This window comes from Eutrigla gurnardus, assembly GCF_963514095.1.
Source record: "Eutrigla gurnardus genome assembly, chromosome: 23".
Lineage (NCBI taxonomy): Eukaryota > Metazoa > Chordata > Actinopteri > Perciformes > Triglidae > Eutrigla > Eutrigla gurnardus.
In genome coordinates, this window is record NC_139934.1 from 11,602,738 (window position 1) to 11,620,630 (window position 17,893).

General features: G+C 43.4%; 2 protein-coding genes across 2 annotated transcripts; one reads left to right on the plus strand and one right to left on the minus strand.

Annotated features, from left to right (window-relative positions):
* Positions 1 to 126: 126 nt before the first annotated feature.
* On the minus strand, positions 127 to 4,765 carry LOC311008996 (low density lipoprotein receptor adapter protein 1). The gene is made up of 3 exons (XM_084002970.1): positions 4,490 to 4,765; positions 2,188 to 2,913; positions 127 to 1,718 (listed from the first exon to the last, which is right to left on the minus strand). Exons 2-3 carry the CDS (start codon positions 2,783 to 2,785, stop codon positions 1,630 to 1,632), a joined length of 687 nt encoding a protein of 228 aa, XP_083859096.1. The 5' UTR covers positions 2,786 to 2,913; positions 4,490 to 4,765; the 3' UTR covers positions 127 to 1,629.
* Positions 4,766 to 14,321: 9,556 nt separating this feature from the next.
* Positions 14,322 to 17,393, plus strand: sat2a.1 (spermidine/spermine N1-acetyltransferase family member 2a, tandem duplicate 1). Its single transcript, XM_084002914.1, has 6 exons — positions 14,322 to 14,501; positions 15,228 to 15,279; positions 15,375 to 15,458; positions 16,812 to 16,913; positions 16,999 to 17,039; positions 17,219 to 17,393. The coding sequence occupies exons 1-6, from the start codon at positions 14,439 to 14,441 to the stop codon at positions 17,384 to 17,386; spliced, it is 510 nt and encodes a 169-aa protein (XP_083859040.1). The 5' UTR covers positions 14,322 to 14,438; the 3' UTR covers positions 17,387 to 17,393.
* Positions 17,394 to 17,893: the final 500 nt, after the last annotated feature.

The window sequence follows — 17,893 nt, forward strand, 5'->3', positions numbered from 1 at the left end:
ATTTTTTAAGCGAAACGGGGATCATCCATCAGGGTCGAAGCGGCAAAAGTGAAAGCTGGTAGCTAAATATATTCGTCTTCTTGAAAGTTAAAGCACTTTGGAAAAACAAACACGTACAGCCAAAACAACTGTTGTATAAAAAGTTTTTAATATTCCATAAAATACATATTTAAATATGTACAATGACATAAAAACAACACTGATAAAATACGCCTTAAAGCGGACGCTTTGAACCCTTCTCGGAGATCGGGGCTGCGCCTGTTTGTAATTTAAAAGAGAAACATCACGAGTACAAAATGTTAAAATTAACCGATAAAAACCTTGTGGCACATCAGTCAGAAACACTCTTCCCATTTAAAAAATAAAGGCAGCGTCCCTAGCTTAGTTTTGGTCAGAAAATGGCAAATGAGGATGAATGGTAGCGTCGGGGTGTGTACCACTTCTTTGTAAACCATAAGACAGAAAGCACCATCACGATGCTATGCAGTATCGCACACATCAATGCTTATAACCGTCTCTTTAACTTAAGTAGAAGGGCATCTACTGACGAGGCTACTCAATATGCAAAGTCATGGTTGGACATTTCTCAAATTTCCCCCCCCCTGCTTGGAATGCAGGTGCATGGCCGCGCATTCCACACAGAGGCTCCACATGGGAACACAGCGTTCCCAGTGTTCGCACACAAACAAACCCGCAAGTCATGGCTGAGTGTGCTTTTCCCCACATAAATGCAAATAATTCATCCCAGTGGACAGTTGGGATGCGTTCTCTTTTTCGTGGCATGAGGGGACGGTTTTGTTGACCTTGCAGGCTCCGCTAGGATCTATTTTTCCCGTTTATGTAACGCAGGTGCTACTGACCTCTTGAAAATCTAAATTATAAAGCTTGGCTTTCCCGACGAGGAATTAAACTGATGTGTTCGGATGTCAAATTTCACAGAAAAGTGCTCATAAATGACTGCATTACAGGCCATCATGAATTTGACTTTTCCATCTGTGTAATCTCGACCTAAACTCTCACAACATATTTAAAAAGGTTGTCCAACTCAGAAGTAAAGAAGAGAAACCTACTAGTGCCACAGGGTTTAAAATCAAATACAATGAAATCATGACCTGTCACAAATGTCGGTTTAATAAAATAAAAAAAATCAGCCTTCAAATCAAAAGCTCTTGTCTTTTTCCAGTTTTGGTTGTCCTGTATCGTTTGAGCAGCTGTATCTCTTGTCAACAGACGGACTCTTCAAGTGGCTTTAGCATCTAGTTGACTACAAGCCACCCAGAAAGAAGAGCCGGAGCGGAAAACAAACCGGTCCGGTCCTCACGTGGCTCTTGCAGGCGAGCCGAGGCAGCAGTCAACACTTTTTGATGCTATGTTGGACGTTAGCCTTGCAAAAGCCAACGCGCTGCTGCATCAAAAACCTTGAAGTCTGTATGCGCACCGACCGTGGCAACATCCTCTCACAAGTCCTCATACATCCAAATATGGAGTCTGCCACATCCCCCCCGGTCTCGTCCCCCTTGTCCTTCCCGTCCGTCTGTGTAATCACTCCCTCCCTCCCATCAGTGCAGTCATCCTTGAGGTTGCCATCAGGTTAACGTGGTCCCTTGTTTGAAGGGATAAAGTGGCGGTTCAGTTCCATGTGTCGGAGGCCGACCCTCTTCTGGTGATGGCTCTGAGGGGGCTACGGGACACGGAGCAGCCCCTCTTCTTCCAGCGAACTGAAAAGGACAACAACAACAAAAAAAGACGGCGATGAGTCAGGGGTGTTGGCTCGATGATTAGAAAGTGAAGAGCGGCGTTTAAAGCGCTCATTAAGTACATCCAACCCGCCCCACTCGTTTGTCGACCTTGATTCTGAGGCATCCCGGTGATTCATTTACTACGACCTACTTCAGCACTTTGCTTTCATGACTTTTCACTGAGTGTGCTCGTTGCGGTGGAATGCTCATCTCTCTAAACCGCTTGGAGAACAAGAGGATGACGAAGACGATGAATCAGGGAAATGATTCACGAGGGCATTATAAAAATGCCCAAGTAGCAACGACATAATGACATCTGCGTGTAAAAGTAGAAAGCCAAGGCTAACTAAATGCCATCCCTGCAGCCTCTGACTCAATCCCACATTGAGATATACGTCATTATGATTGTATTGAACTCTCTGAGCTGAATGTTTATTTCAACCCTCACCTTTTCCCATATTGACCGGCAGCGTGGAGCTCTTGGTGTTGACGGGGGAGTTGGGCGACTCCTCCCCACATTTGCCCTTCCCCTCCCCCGGCTGCAGCGTGGCCGAGCCCTCCTGCTGCCAGTCGCTCAGCGCCCGCTGGAACGAGTGTGCCAGACACGCCGTCAGGTCCCGCGCCCGCTCCTCCCGGCTGCACCAGAACACCCGACACTGCAGCTGCTGTCCCTGATGCTTGCAGATGTACAGGAAGACGTTGGGCCGGTTGGCGTCCGCCGCGCAGTACGCGATGTCCTGCAGGTACGTCTTGGTGAGCTGCCGACCCGTGCTCAGCTCCTTGACCTCCACGTATCTGGGCCGCACCACCAGGGCGTGGTCTTTGCTCGGCTTCTTCCCGTTGGAGATGCCTTCCAGCAAGTGGCTGATGGCCTCCTGGGCCTGCTCTCGATCCAGAGAGAAGATTTTCTCCGTGCCCAGGTAGTGGACCTTAAAGAGCGGGTCCCCGTGGGATAAAGACTCTGTGCGGTCGCGGCGAAAGCGGCGACGTAGCGCCGCCGGAGAGTTCTTAAGTGTCTGCATGAGGTGAAACGTGCCGAGGGACATGGTGAGCCTCGGGCCGTGTTCAGGGGAAGTTTGAAGGGAGGCGGTGGTCAGCTGGTCCTCTTCAGAGCCTCTCCCACTCTTTCACCTTTCTTCTGTTAACGGAGAGTAGCTGCATCCACTGCTGTGATCTGAAATGAGGCAGATTAAGACAGACACGTTAGCAGGTGAATTATTGAGACAGCTTTGTTCAGAATCAAATTATGTTGTATGTGGGGAATATATGGACGCAGGAATTTGTTTGACGTAAACCGACTCCTGGTGTTCCAGTTTTTCTGCACACTGGTGCTTTCAACTAAAAAAAACATGCAGTGGAAAAACAAAAGGCCACCAAACAGGATCAGTTACAAAGGTGACACGTTGAGTGTGGAATATTCATTCACCGCAGACACCAGCCATTAAATATTTACAGGTCAGGTGTGGTTTGGGCTTTTGTCCTCACCGCGGTGAACCCTCGAGAGATGTAGCGATGAACTGGAAACACGCCAACACTCAATTGGAGGTTACTGACAAAAAGACGATCACCGTCTTCAAACTCAACCCAGTTACAAGCAGTCCCGTGGAGGATTCGGTGACCTTGCAAACTCAAAAGTCTTATACAACGTCCATATCTGGCCTCCCATTGTCTCCCATCCTGCAAATCCACAAGAACTGCCCGTTCTCCATTGTGTCAAAACTTTATTTTTTCCCCCTCCTTTCTCTTTTCTTGGCCATTCTTTCAACATCCGAGCTCCTCAGAAGTGAGTCGCTGAGAGAACCACCGACCGTTCCAAGGTGGTGGCCATTGTTAGTCGAACCCCTGGTGCAGGAAACAGCTTTTCATCCCCCCTCCTCCTAAATATTTCTCCTACAAACAATGGCGTGCTTTTGCGAGTGTGTCACATTACGAAAGAGACGCTAGTTGACCCACAGCCTTGGCTGACCCGGGGTCTGCAGACAGACGGTTTACACGTGTGGGTTACAAACATGCACGCGACTTTCGCTTGCAGACACACACAGATGGCTCCCTGTTTTGCATTAAGCCATCACTACTGTACACTGCCACAGGGCACACGATCAAAATTCACATCCAGGAAAAGGATTCACCTTGCACATCAACGTGACTCATTTTTTGGCACAAACAACTATCCTTCAATCTGACATGTGCAAAGAACTGTCGCACAACATCCTGTTGTTGTCAGCAGCTGTTGGAAGTGGACTGAACAACTCTGTTTATTTTAAATTTAAACATTTATCCTGTAGAAAACAGTCAAACATGACTAAAACTTTCATATAAATTAGTTGCAAACAGCCTAAAGACATATTTCAATTAAGCAATTAAAGTAAATAGGGATCCATCCTTCATTGCAGGAGGCACCATAGAAAGTAGTAGATGAAACAGGCATGTAAGGAGCTTCAAACTAGAAAAGGAATTGATGAAGAAAGGGCAAACTATTTAAAAAAAGGGAAAATTATCCTTCCTTGTATGCCGAATTAACCATCAGAGACCAGTGATTACTTAAACGGCTAAATAAATATGCTGTGTGGCGAACAGCGTCATAAACAACCTAAATATCCTTAAATTGGCAGATTTTAGAGTGTGGTTCGGCGAGGTCCCGTGTTGTCAAGCATTTCTCGGCGTTTTAATGTAATAATATGCAAGAAACGACCTTAAATGAGCTGTTAGCATCCCCAATATGTAGCCCACTTGTCAGAAATGTTTCTTACCTGAACACGGTTTCATGCAAACGATGTCCTCGTGCGTCTCAGGTGAGTTCCGTGGTGTCTTCAAACAAACTGGGCAGGTGGGAGTCTGCTATCCTGCGCGTTCACCCGAACCCCGTTTGAATGTCGAGTCATATAAATATAGGTTTGTTAAAAAAAAACTAATTAATTAACCGCGTGCTCAGCGCGCGCAAACAAACGAGACGGAGCTGAACGGAGACGGGTCGTGTGCAGACCGAATCATGGCTCTTCTCCTTCTCCCCGCGAGCCGCCGACGTGTGTGAGAGTTGAGTGAACCGGAGCGCTCGCGGGGCAACGGTTTTTAAAACAGCGTGGGCGCGGGCTCGTCACACACGTGGACGAGCGCTTGTGTTAGAGGAGCGTGGAGGAGGCTGGTCTGTGTGCGCGCGAGGGAGGGAGGGAAGGGGAGGGATGATGATTTACAGTAGTGGAGAGATTTACCGAACATGGGTAACTTATTGACATATTATTGTTATATCTTACTGGCATTGGTGTTTTAAGGGAGATTTATCCCGTTTACATAATCTTGCCAGGTTATGATTTAAGATGATTAAAAATCAACTCCTTTCACATTGTTTTATATTCTGTAAATGAAACACCAAACCCAAGACTAAATGGTTTCTTAAAATGGAAAGCGAAAATATTCAGCCTGATATTTGCTACTTTTTTGGAAACATTTGGGCTCTCCACTAGAATTTAAAATAAAGTTATTTGTGTTTGAACATTAATATACAAAATATACTATTTTAAATATGTACAAAATATAACTGAGCCTATGCCTAATCGCCCAAAATTTGCCAAAAGGAGCAACACAGCCTGATTATGACTCAACACTGGTAAATGCTCCAACACACCTAAGGCTCTTAATCCATCACTGCAGTTGTAATTAAGAGGAGAGCTGCAATTAGTTATTATTTTGCCATCAATCAATCTGTGGGTTGACAGTTTAGTCTGTTAAAACATGAGGAAATAATGAAAACTGGCCACCAAAACGTCCCCAAACGGACATCTTTGAACGTCTAAATTACTGAAAGAATTAACAGATTATCAAATCGTTTATTATATTCTCTGCCAATCATCCAACAAATTAAACGACAAATCATTTTTGCCTCAAAACGTGAAAATGCCACATATACACGATACTACAGGTACAGAGACAGGGCCATGGGAAACATGTGAAACCCACCACCTTTCATTACGCTCACATTGCGTCACAGCCCCTCTCTAACTGGGATCACTGGCCTCGCTGGTTCAGATCTGCTGAAGTGTTTATTCTGGGGGCATGTTGAACGGTGGCAGAGGGAAAACCTTAAACGGTTCCATGTGTGTACGGCGTCTGTGCATGTGTGTGTGTGGGGTGGGTGTGCCTGACGTGGGGAAACAGTAGGGCCCCTGTTTCTTCTGGGTTTGGCCCAACAACAGTTAAGTTCTGAACGTCACACTCGCCTCAGTGCCTCGCAGGACACACTGGAACTATTCTTGGGCCACCGGTGACATAATGGACCGTCTCAGACGGGCAGCCGCCCTCCCTAAAGCATCTCGCTACGGAGTCAGCATCCAAACAGTGCAGGCCGGAGCACAGCTGCAGGAGTACAGTCCAGAATGTCATCCCTCTTAAAGCACTCTCTGTGTATTAAAAGCAACGCACCCTCCGTCTTTAGCCCCATTTAGAAATAGTGACACTATCTATTGAATTGATGGTCCCCAGAGGATAAATCCCACTGACTTTGCTGACCCCCTGACTTTTCTTCTAGCGCCACCATGAGGATGATATTCATGTTACGGAGTTAAATACTTGACAGCTACTAAACCATACATTTTTGTACAGATATTTATGGTTCCCAGGTCATGGACCCTAATTACTTTGGTGATCTGTTTTCCATAAGGTTGACACTTGTTATTCAGTAATTAAACCCTCAACTTTCCATCCATAATAATTAAATCAAAAATGTTCTTCCTTTTCATCTTCACATTCTCATTTCTAGCATGTTGGGCTGTTGCTGTTAGCATTTAGCTTAACATACCATAGAGCTGCATAGCTGTAGATAGGGCTGGAAAACCTTTTTTTTAAGATTTACCAGCTATTTTACTATCGTTTTGTTTCTTTATTTGTGGCTTGCATATTTTCCTAGCACTTGTTAGTTGGTGCTGACTTGACATCTTAACCACCATGTCAATCCCTCAAAAATCAGAGAGCAAACTATTCTTATTTTTATTTAGCCTCCTCGAGTTACCACATTATTATCAGTGGGTGTGGACGCTATTACAGACACGCCCACTTCTTCAGAAACTAATTGGCAGCCAATTCTAAAATATCTCGACTGCCGTTTGTGACTGAAACCGGCCAAGTTTCCAATCCTCTCAGGAGGCCATTACAAGTTGTTTTGGGGAAACAAAGAGGAACTCTCAGAGGCAGGGTGAAGGAAAAAAATGGACGGTTCAGGAAGTGGAGCTGGGAGGACATTTGGGCATTTTAAAAGGGACAAATTGTACCTTTTTAATCAAACAGGAGCAAGTGGCAGAGAGAGATAAAAGTGAAGCATTTAATCCCTGAGATTAGCATTTAATTCACACTAAAGACTAGAAGAATAACTGGGACAACAAAGAGGCAGCTTAACTGAATTATCTGGTTCACAGGTTGTTGTCTTATAGCGTCTTAAAGAGGTTTAACAGAGTAACAGTGCTATTGTGTGGAAGCAGAGCAAGCATTTACAATTCAGGAAGTAAATCGAGGTTTTATAAGATCCCATCCATCTGTGACAGAAATGCTTTATGCCCACTTCCCTTTTTGTAAAAACGCTGTATAATCAAATATCGATGGCGTTTATCTCCACCAGCGCTTGTCAGTGTCAGAGTTCACTAAAAGCACAGCACAATCCGTCTCTGGCACCATTACAACCAGCGTTTGAATGACATCCACTTTTACTGCCATGTGAGCCGTCGATCACGTTTCAGCGTGCCAAAAAAACATTCCCATGAGCTTCACCGCGTGTAGTTAATGTTGGCATGACAACCCGGATAGCGAACATGCTTGCATTGAACGCAAGCATGCTCATTTTAGCATGCTGACATTAGCATATAGCTCGGGGCATTGTTGTGTGAAAACACAATCTAATCTAATCAATCTTCTGTCATTCAACCAGGTGACGTACAGAGCTGTAGGCCGGAAAATTTACAGGTGACCCAGAAAATGTTTCCCCATAAATAGATCTGAATCTTTTACAGCTCAGTTTGTTGGGAAATAATATGTGGCTACCATATATTTAAGGGTCCTTCAGAAGTTGGTTTTCAGACGCCATGATTGCACTGATAACTTTTATTTTTAGAATTGCATGTTTCTTCCTTTTTGATGAAAAACAGAATTAAATGCTGTGTTAAAGAAGTTTAAGTCTGAGGTGGTCGGATTTAGGTCAATTTCTCAACCACGCAGCACATAAATGTCATGTTGGCCTGACAACATCATGACTATAATAACGACAACCATTATTGCTATTATAATTACCACATACGGGCCAAACATGGTGTCTGATTGTTACTATTACATTTCCCGACCTCATTTTTTTTTTTCTTGTTGGTATTATCTGGAACGCCGCCCAGAGCCAGACGCCCAGTTCCAGCGGCGTCTACCTGCACCAGGAAGTAGGACGAGGCGAGGAGATATGGAAACAGGAATGGCAGCTGAAGATATATGGGTCACGTCGCACTGTTCCCATTTATATGCCATGATGAGTTATTTTTAAAATGCGTGTACGAGAAACGTTTATTTCGAGGCTCGTAAATTGCAGCAGAGGTGTCTTTCAACCTGTCAGCAGATTTTAATAACATAGGTTGCAGCCAAAAATCACAAAATAATTAACATTCAGCTGAAATGTAGGAGGTGGATCACATTTTATGTGTGAAATATGGCAAACGGTTGGTTTTCTTGTGAAACAGTAAAAGGGAGGGTTGAATTATTAATCCAGTAGTTAACACAGTGTTTGGCCCACTCAAGTGACAAAAGCTGCTCTTCCAGTAAAAGTGACCAGGATTCATGTAAATCCAGCCTGTTCCCACTCCCTGGTGACACTTTCCTGAACAAGAACAACAGGCCTCTGGTTTCACACAAGGAAACGACTCCGTTACTCAGGAGAGACGTCGTCGGCGGGGGTTCATTGTATCTGCCGGCCGCAATCGTTAGGTTTTCCTGTTATTCGCCCAAATTCAAAAGGGATTAAATGTGAGGAAATGACTCAAGAATTGGGTGGCTCCTCCATTTGAAATCAACTCTTAGATTATCAATCCATAGTCAAAATCTTTTTACGGGAGCTTTATAAACGCACACTTCATCTTTCTCACACATTCCATTTTTTTGTTGTTGTTCTGGGCTGCAACCCCGAGCTTTGATGTCTCCTTACAGTAAAGAGGCGATTTCCTCAGGATGTCGCTGGAGAAGCTTATGTGCTTCTGTGTGTTTGGAGTTCAGATACGTGCATATCGCAGGCTTTTGTGGAAATGCAGGAATGTGTGGATCTGACGTGCCGCCCTCGGTTTGTTTACTGTTTTTGCTGTCTGTGAAAATACACGTGACCCACAATGCACCTCACCGAGGTGTATTATCAGATCAACGGCTGCGGTTGACTTTTTTCTAAATCGCTCCTGATTTGCATCGTTTTTGCTATTTTTAGCCATGCTAGCAGCGCTAGCATCTTTACCGGCCAGCTCACGTGACGTGAACATTAGTGCTCACTACAACTATGTAAATATACTCTTTAGCATGTATAATGTTAACCACGTTCACCTTGTTAGTTTAGGGTGCTAGCATGCTAACATTAGCGCAAAGATAAATGCTAGCATGGCTTTAAACTCTTGTTTCTACAAATATTATATATTTCTATTGAGTCTTTTATTATAGTCATCCTTTGGGAACCACTTGGTACCAATTCAACCTCCCGTCGGCTACCGATAGCAGCAACAAACAAAGTTGGCCCAGTTGAGAACTATATTGGGAAGCGCTAATCTGTGTGCTTACCTTTGTGCAAATATGTGAGACAGCTCAACATTTGCTAAGGCTCGGGGGACTATTATTATGTCTGAAACTATTCAAAGTAATGTTTGCAGTAGCAACAGCTCTACACGTGCAGCGGTGTTGTGTGTAAACTGGGTTGACCTCCGTGTTCACCTGCCCCGAAGGCTAAAACAGAAAAGGATGCGTCGCACAGACCTGGGATCGGAAAAAAGGGGAAGCTGGGAGGTTAAGTAGAAATATGAGGTCTGTAAAAAAAAAAAATTTGAGTTGTGCAGTGTGATATTTCCCAGATTGATCACACTGATGAGATGTTAGCCCGCAGTTTACAGGAACATTTTCTTTGGTAAGATAGTTCCCCTAAAAATGCCTTTATAAGTTTCATGTATTATTGTGTGTGGCCTTGAGGAAGAGCAGCTGCTACCTGAGTGGCAGCTAAAGAAATCCGAGAAATAAAGACAGAATAAAGGATTGTTATTATGTCATTTCTCACTGTGTGTGTCGCTCGGGCCAAAGTCCCATGATGAGCAAGTGGCTAAGCAACCTGACCTTCACAGGAATCACATGACTCAGGGTGTCTGTGGGAAGAGGGAAAAAAACAGAAACCAACAAAAACCAGCAACCAGATGCCCTAATAAGGCATGTTAATGCGCGTGTAGAGCGAATGACACCACGTCTGATTTTCTTTTCCCTCCTCTAGTTATCTTTACATGAAGGTTGCGTCAGTCCGCTGATGAGCTAATCCTCTTTTTTCTTGGCCAGGCTGAGCTAACCGTTCGGAGGTTTGAGTGTAATAACATGAGCAGGCGAGACAGGAGGAAGTGTTCGTCTGGAGGGGGATTCCTTAAATCATGAGGCTTATTTTCCAAGTCATGCTGATTATAACTAATGCAATTATTACATTTGCGGCCAAAATGTGTACAAAGAGAGACCAACCAATTATGTAACACCCTAGAATAAATCAAAAAATGGGATGTTAATGTGTTCTCTTGTGGCTTTTGTGTTCCCAGGGTGAGCTATTCCTGATAAGTAGAATAAAAAAGGCGTCTACTTGAATAGCTCTTATCGCAGTGCTTTCCCTGCGCTCGTGTACACTAATTTGGTAAGTAGATAATTATGGAGGGCACTTATTTTGAAAGTACAATAATGTCCAAAAATGGAATTGATGGAAGCTGAGGGAGGGAGGAAGATGTCAAGCAGTGATTTCTCTTTTGTTTTGACTGCATTTCAGGCCCCTGTTTTCTTTGTCGCCGCTTTTAACTCTTCTTATAAATTGATAAATGTGGTGTTGACTGCTTATGGAAATGCTGTGGGGCCCGGGGACCAATCAGAATCTAGACTAAACAGGAAGAGGAGGTGGCTTCCTGTCCAACCCTGAAGGAGAGGACATTATCCAGTACTGAATCCCTGCAGCAGCGTACTGGAACAACTTTCTCCAACAGAGAAACAATAGCCGGACAAAATACAAGTAGCCGGGTGAAAATGAGATATTTTAACTAAATATTTGAATAAAATAAGGTTTCTTTCATCGTAAACACTTATTAAATTGACTCAACAGGATATTGGGTTGTTCCAGTGACGCTAACAGAACTTGGCTGGGAAGTTGGCACATAGAATACCATTTTTTTAATGTATTCACAGCTCAGAGTTGTGATTAATGTCAGCGTTACGCAAGTGGTCTATTCATTAGGGCTGAATAAAAGTGACTCGACCTTGGGTTTACACTTTTAGTGCTGGCGAGCCGGGATCGTAGACGTAATACTGTGTGTTACGACATTTATGTCACGTATCTGCTGCATTAAATTGGTTTTATGAGTCACGTTGGAGTATCTACAGCTATCAACAGCTCTGTATCAACATTTGTGAGCTTCAGAAACACTTTTGAGTGTTTTACTTTGAGATCCGCCATCGTTTTCCTCAGGGTTCTTCTAGCATGTGTCAGATGTGAATAGCCCAGCGAGAGGCCCCACTCTCTTACTCACCACCTCACTGACTTACATCGTCTACCGTGTTTCTGCCTGTGAGTCCTCAAGTGCGTCTGTAAAAGCCGTCAGGGGCGTCTCGCGCACGTCATCAGCCAGCTCCACAGAGGCCGGCTGATGAAAACGGTGGCAAAGCTCTATTTTCTTTCTGCTTGCGTCGTATGAAAGCGGCCATTAGTCAGTCTTAAAGAGCCACACCGTCCGGCTGCAGCTATTAATAGGCACACAGACAGCCTTTTTTTTTTTAAGGAGAAACGCCGGTACAGGGCATTTGAAGCCAGCCCAGAAAAATCCCCCCTTTCCCTGTTCATTTCCTCCCCACCCTCCACTCTGAATACTGTGACAAATCTCTCATAAATGTATTTTTAGCTTTAAGCAGGGCATAGGCTCCTATTTATACTGTGATCTGTGCCCAGAATGAACACACAAACAGCCAAAGGCGGCGAGGTGGACCCGCTTAGGAGCATGTGAGCTGCGATTCTGAACATTAAACATCAACTCTGAAATAGTTGACTGCTGAATCTCCTCATCAATGATTCTTTGAAGCCAGACGTCACACATGGCTAAACCAGCTGTGGGCTTTGTGTCATCTGGTTCCACTGAGAATCATTACACTTTGCAGAGGATCAGACAGAGATGCTTAACTTCAACTAGAGATCTGGTGAGGAGATGGAACAAGGAAACTAAATCAGTGGTTCATCAACACACTGTAAAAAAAAAAAAAAAAAAAAAAAAAAGCTGCTTTCCTGTTTTTGAGCTGTATTCCAAGGAAAAGTTGTCAATAACAAAAGTTTTTCTTTTTGTGTAAACACACAATAAGGGTCTCACAACATGTTTTGGAGGTTTTTTCCAGGGCCTCGAGGTACAAGATGCATTCCATCAACATCCATCAGCAGCTACTCCCTGTCAAACAGGTGAAGAATACAAAATTAAGATTTATTATCCTCTCAAACTGCTCATTTACAGCTGGCTTCCTCATCATATGGTGATTGTACGCACGTTTTCAATCTCACACGCTTTCAAATAACCTACATTAACGATGACTGTCGTCTGGGAGCATTACCTTCGCCCTCGGGCTGTGGGTGAGGTACAAAGAGCCTGACATGCTGGCTGAAGCTCAACATTTAGCAGCTGGTATCAGAGAATGAGGTCATGAATGAGGTAAGTTTTATAGGGAGCGCTTCTCTTTTTATGTCATTTTTTTCAGAGATCAGGCTTCCAGAGGTCAGACGCATCATTCCAACCCTCATCATTACTTACATTATTGAGATATATTGGTAACGTATATATTATATCATCTCCATTCAGAAATAAAGTCTTTACAGATAGTTGCGACTGATTCATTCATCCATGCGGGTCATTTTTCTCCCTCCCCAAGGCGTTCTTAGTTCCTCAAACTTATCCCTCTGGCTGGCGGGGACTTTATGTCTTCATGAAATGCTGTAAATTCCTGAGATCATTCTTATTTCGTGCCCTAAAGTTCACACTTTGATGACATGTCCACAGCGTGCGTCATCGCAGGCGGTTTGAACTAAATATAACCTCTCCGGCGGGGACACCTTCTGTGAAATTCAGCCGTTTTTAGTTTGAATGGTTTCTGGAACGCTAAAGAATAAATTTATAGTCTACGAGGAAACAGCCCTTCAACCACAGACGAAATCAGCTTCATTATGAATTAAAATAATCTTCAGCATAGTAACTGTTCAGATCATCTCTAATCAAGAGTTATACGTTTCCAGGGATATCCTTCACTGTATAAAATAGTTGTATTTTGTATTCACTGAAAATTAAATAAAAAATGATAATAATAAAAAATAGGCTTTTGAGAACAAAGTATTTGAGCTTTATCAATAGAGGAGATGACCTGCTACTGATGCACACATTCATTCCAACTGAAAGACCAAAAGTCTAAAAACTTGCGAGGGCCATCTAGAGGCCGCAATGTGTATTACACCTCACAAAACTGAAGCGTGGCATGAAACAGAAGGAGCAAATACTGAAGTTTTTGCTTGTTTGTTTGTGTTTTTGGTGAACTGTAAATTCTGAGTGAACAAACCAGATTATTAAACCCCCAGATCATCAATTATTTAGTAGGGAAAACAAATTCAAACTGGACTGTATCTCTAAGGCAGTGTGTGAAGTATTATCTGGTTCAGTATATATATTTGTCTGTCAGGTGTCATCTCTTCATAGAAAAAACAAGCCAGTGAACTATAACTATAAATAAAATGGGCTTTAGGTGTAAGTGATTGGATTCAACACATATGGAGAGAAAAAAAGCAAATAAAAAGACTGAAATATGAATTTAAAAGAAAATATATTTTTCTTCTAAGTTGCATCAGTACTAGAACATAGTATTGTTTATGAGGTCCTCAGCATTGCACTGTGGACTACCTGAACGTCCATGGTTGACCTACTTCCTGTCACTTATTGATAAGGTATGTCAGCCTATAGGCAACATTGTGTGGGTTTAATCTAAAGCAACTCAACTTGGGCGTTATCTCAACAAATCACTCAACACGTGTATCAACGTTTTACTCCTCAATTCTCCACGCGCAGATGTCTTTGTTTGAACGTTTACCGTTAGGCCAATTACGCTCTTAAAATGACGTAACTAATGATAGCGCGCGCGGCGGTCTTTTCCTAAATCCCTTTGAGTTCTCCTTCCGACTTTCCTTAACCCCGTGACGTTTTCCCCAGAGGTCAAGAAATAGGAGTTAGGAGCTTACTTTTTGACTATTCGACTGCAACCGGACTTTGCATCGGCTTGCGTCACATTGTGCCGAAATGAATTGTGGGTCCGCTCCGTGACGTCGCTTGCGTCGCTCGCGTCGGAGAAGTTGAGAAAAACACGCCTTCACGCTGAAGAGGACAACTGTCAGACCATCATTATCATCATCATCACCGTCATCACCATCACCACCGTCATCATCATCACGCGCACAACATGGACTTCTCTATCCGCGCGGCCAACGTGGAGGACTGCAAGGACATCGCGCGGATGATCCTGGTGAGCCGGACACGTGCCGCGGTGGCCTGTATCGCGTGGAGGACGTTCATTATTATTAGATGAGTAGCCGGGGACTCGATACACGTCAAAAGTCAGCTGTCTGTCAGCTGTCCGTCCTCTCGGTGCTATTTTTACTTTTCCGTTCATTTCAGCGGAACAGCGGAGTCTCTTATAACGGGACTTCCCCGTTTAATCAATAAAAGCGGCGACTGTTGTTACGTAAGGACGGTAGTTGTAGTTTATTGGAGAATGTACTTTGACTACAGTTGTCCTCAGCACTTAGATTTGATAACATCAACATGAATCCATTGCATGCGGGCATTAATAGATCCTCTGAATTAGTCAGGAATCAATGTATCTAAGTTAGTTTTATATTTTCAAATGTGATCCGTTAGGAGGAGACAACCACATTACAGAATGTACCCATTTTTCTGTCTCATGCATGTAACCTTTGGTATGTGGTTAAAGCAGGAAAGTCAGTAACTCAGGTGTGCATTACAAACTACAAAATTACTCTACAAATAACAGAAATAGAAATAAATAAATAAGGCACCCGATCTCCATGGCTACGGCATCTCCTTCCTGCCCCACCTTCTCATCCTCCCTTTAGAAATGTTCATTTGGTTTGTACCAACCTGTCACTCATCTTTTTTTGGGGTGTTGCAGTTGGCAAAAAAAAAAAAAGTGGTGAAAACTGATGTTATTGTGTTTATTGTCTTTCCACAGGAGTTGGCTGAATATGAGAAAGTGGTAGAGCACGTGAAAATCACACAGAGAGGTATCTAAGATGTGCAGACGTTTAAGATTGTAACATCTTTATTTTAAATGAACTCTGGAAGACTAGTTTGTTTGTTGGTTGTATTTTGGATGCAGACTTGGAGCAGGACGGCTTCTCGAAGAACCCGTTCTTTCATGGGATCGTCGCCGAGGTGCCAGATCAGCACAAAACTAAAGAAGGTGAGGAGGAACTGACATATTGTCAACTTATAAAGATGATAAACTCACAACATTTCCACTTGTCACACCACCTCTACTTGAGTGTTCAAGCCCCCTCCTGTACACGCTTTACAGCCCCGACATGAACTGTGAAGTTGCATATGACACAACGGTCATAGTTTTGTAACTTTTTTAAACAGGAACTACTACAGATTGCATGATATCAGTCTTGATTTATTAGCTCCGTCCCCTAATGTAACGGCCCACTGCTGATGTGGCCTCTCATTGCAAACCGCTTATATAACAAGTCCAACGCGCTGCTTCCCCTCAGTAATACAGTAATGAGAACCTTAACATACGCTCCGCTGCCCAGCTGGGCCTTATTCTTCCATGACACGGCCCTTTTTTTCCATACAGTCACCGCTGTCCACAGACCTCAAATATCAGCTGAGGAGCGGTTGCATGTGTGGGTTTGTCTTACTATGTCCGTGACTCTGATATTCAAGCTCATTCAGTGTCAAACAGCCTCTCCACGGACCTAGAATCATAATAATAATAATAATAATAATAATAATAATAACTGGGGCAAATTGAGGAAAGTCTTGTGGGGTATTTCTCCCCTGCCTTCCTGAAATCTATGAATTCCCTGCATTGTTGGACCACACATCCATTATTGAAGATCTCTTTTGCCTTTTGCTCTTTTGGCGTTGGAACGTCCATAATATAATAAAAAAGACATTTTTCTTTTAACTTTAAGTCTTATTCCCCGCAAAACAAACGTGAAGAGTCTAAAAGCGATTCGAGAGGAAAATCAAACCATATGCAGATTTTTATAAAACGCTGTCAAACCCCATCACTAACTATCGCATTTTAGCGTCTTTAAGCTACGACGGAAAAAACATTAAATATGGCTTGAAAACCGTCAATCTGACCAACTGCAAGAAGTTGAACTGAAAGTAAGACGTATTGCTTGTCCGATACACATTTGCATTCCTTTTGTTTCAAACGTCCATTGTACGGGTAGAACTGCTTTATGATGACTAATGACTCACCGCGCTAGTTTTACTGCTTGAAATGATCACCTTTGCTTGGTGAATATACTGGCCTCATTCTGTCCCCAGATGAATCATAAAGCTGCACCCACTCAGTTACTTTGCCCTCATGTTTCACCATTTCAGCAGCAATAAAACCGGATGAGTCAGGGCTGATAGTTTTATTTCACTTCTGTAATATACCGGCTACAGAAATCAATTCAAAAACTGAAAGTGTTGAGGGAAGGGTATGTGCAGGGTGCTGGGAATATTTAATGTGATATGGCAAATATTTGATTTGATTACTTCCTGGTGCATTGATTTAATATTTTTTATTTTTCAGGCCACACGAAGATCGGATATGCACTTTACTTTTATTCCTACAGCTCGTGGTCGGGCAGAAGCGTTTACATGGAGGACTTGTACGTGATGCCTGCGTTCAGAGGTACGGTGCACTGTCTTAAATATAGACCTGGCATTATTGTTATTGGGGAAGAGTGTATGTGTGAAAGTCTTGTGCTGTCTTTCAGGGAAGAGCATTGGCAAAGCACTTATGAGCAAGGTAGCTCAGGTGAGTAAAACATCAGTATATTATTAGACTGTGGAATTGTACTATGTTGAACATTGGGCCTTTTCTCTCTACAAACGAGGTTTTGTCAAAACGATGCATAACATGTCTTGGCACTTGCATGAATGAACATCCCTTATGTCACAATGGTCCGTCTCACGTTTGCCTTCCTGCTCCCGTAGCTGGGCCTGGCTGCCGGCTGCACCCAGCTCAACTTCCAGGTCCTGGACTGGAACAAACCATCCCTGGATTTTTACCTCAGCCAGGGCAGCTTCGATGTCACCGCTGACATGGGCTACCACTGTATGCGCTGCCAAGGAGAGGCGCTGGAGCGCCTGGCCCAACCCTAGCTCAACCTTTGCAAACCGTTAAGTTCACACAGTGCAGGGATAGAGCGCCGCTCGGTGGCCCCGTTCCAAAACTTGACGCTGACAGTCTTGACTTTGGCTCCCAAACGGAAAGTGTGCAAGGTATGTTAGTAACTCAAGGCTGCAGTTGGAAGTATTGGAATGGGGCCTACGCAATACATTTTAATAGTACATCCAAGGCACTGAAATCTGATTTCCCCCCCCTTGTGATTTACGTTTTGACCCAGAGAGCCTTTTATTTTGGTGTTTAAATGGATCAGATAACCTAACAAGTGAAAAAAAGTACAATATATGGGTTGGAGAAAAGTCTGACACAAGTGTGCATTTGGTGTTTCTAGTGGAAAGTCTTATCACAGAATAATCATCTACAAATTACTTGTTTTTTTGCACAAACATCCAGAAAAACTGCATTGCAAAAAAATCTATCATGTTTCACTGTATGACTGTTGGAAAAGAGTGAGTTTTTTGTGTATTATCCCTTTAAATGTA

Excerpts from the sequence above, each read along its gene's own strand:
- LOC311008996 (XM_084002970.1), bottom strand. The coding sequence starts at position 2,785 with ATGTCCCTCGGCACGTTTCACCTCATGCAGACACTTAAGAACTCTCCG. Across the intron at positions 1,719-2,187 it reads GCCGGTCAATATGGGAAAAG|TTCGCTGGAAGAAGAGGGGC; the intron begins GTGAGGGTTGAA and ends TGTCCTTTTCAG.
- sat2a.1 (XM_084002914.1), top strand. The coding sequence starts at position 14,439 with ATGGACTTCTCTATCCGCGCGGCCAACGTGGAGGACTGCAAGGACATC. Across the intron at positions 15,459-16,811 it reads TCAGCACAAAACTAAAGAAG|GCCACACGAAGATCGGATAT; the intron begins GTGAGGAGGAAC and ends TTTATTTTTCAG. Across the intron at positions 17,040-17,218 it reads TTATGAGCAAGGTAGCTCAG|CTGGGCCTGGCTGCCGGCTG; the intron begins GTGAGTAAAACA and ends CTGCTCCCGTAG.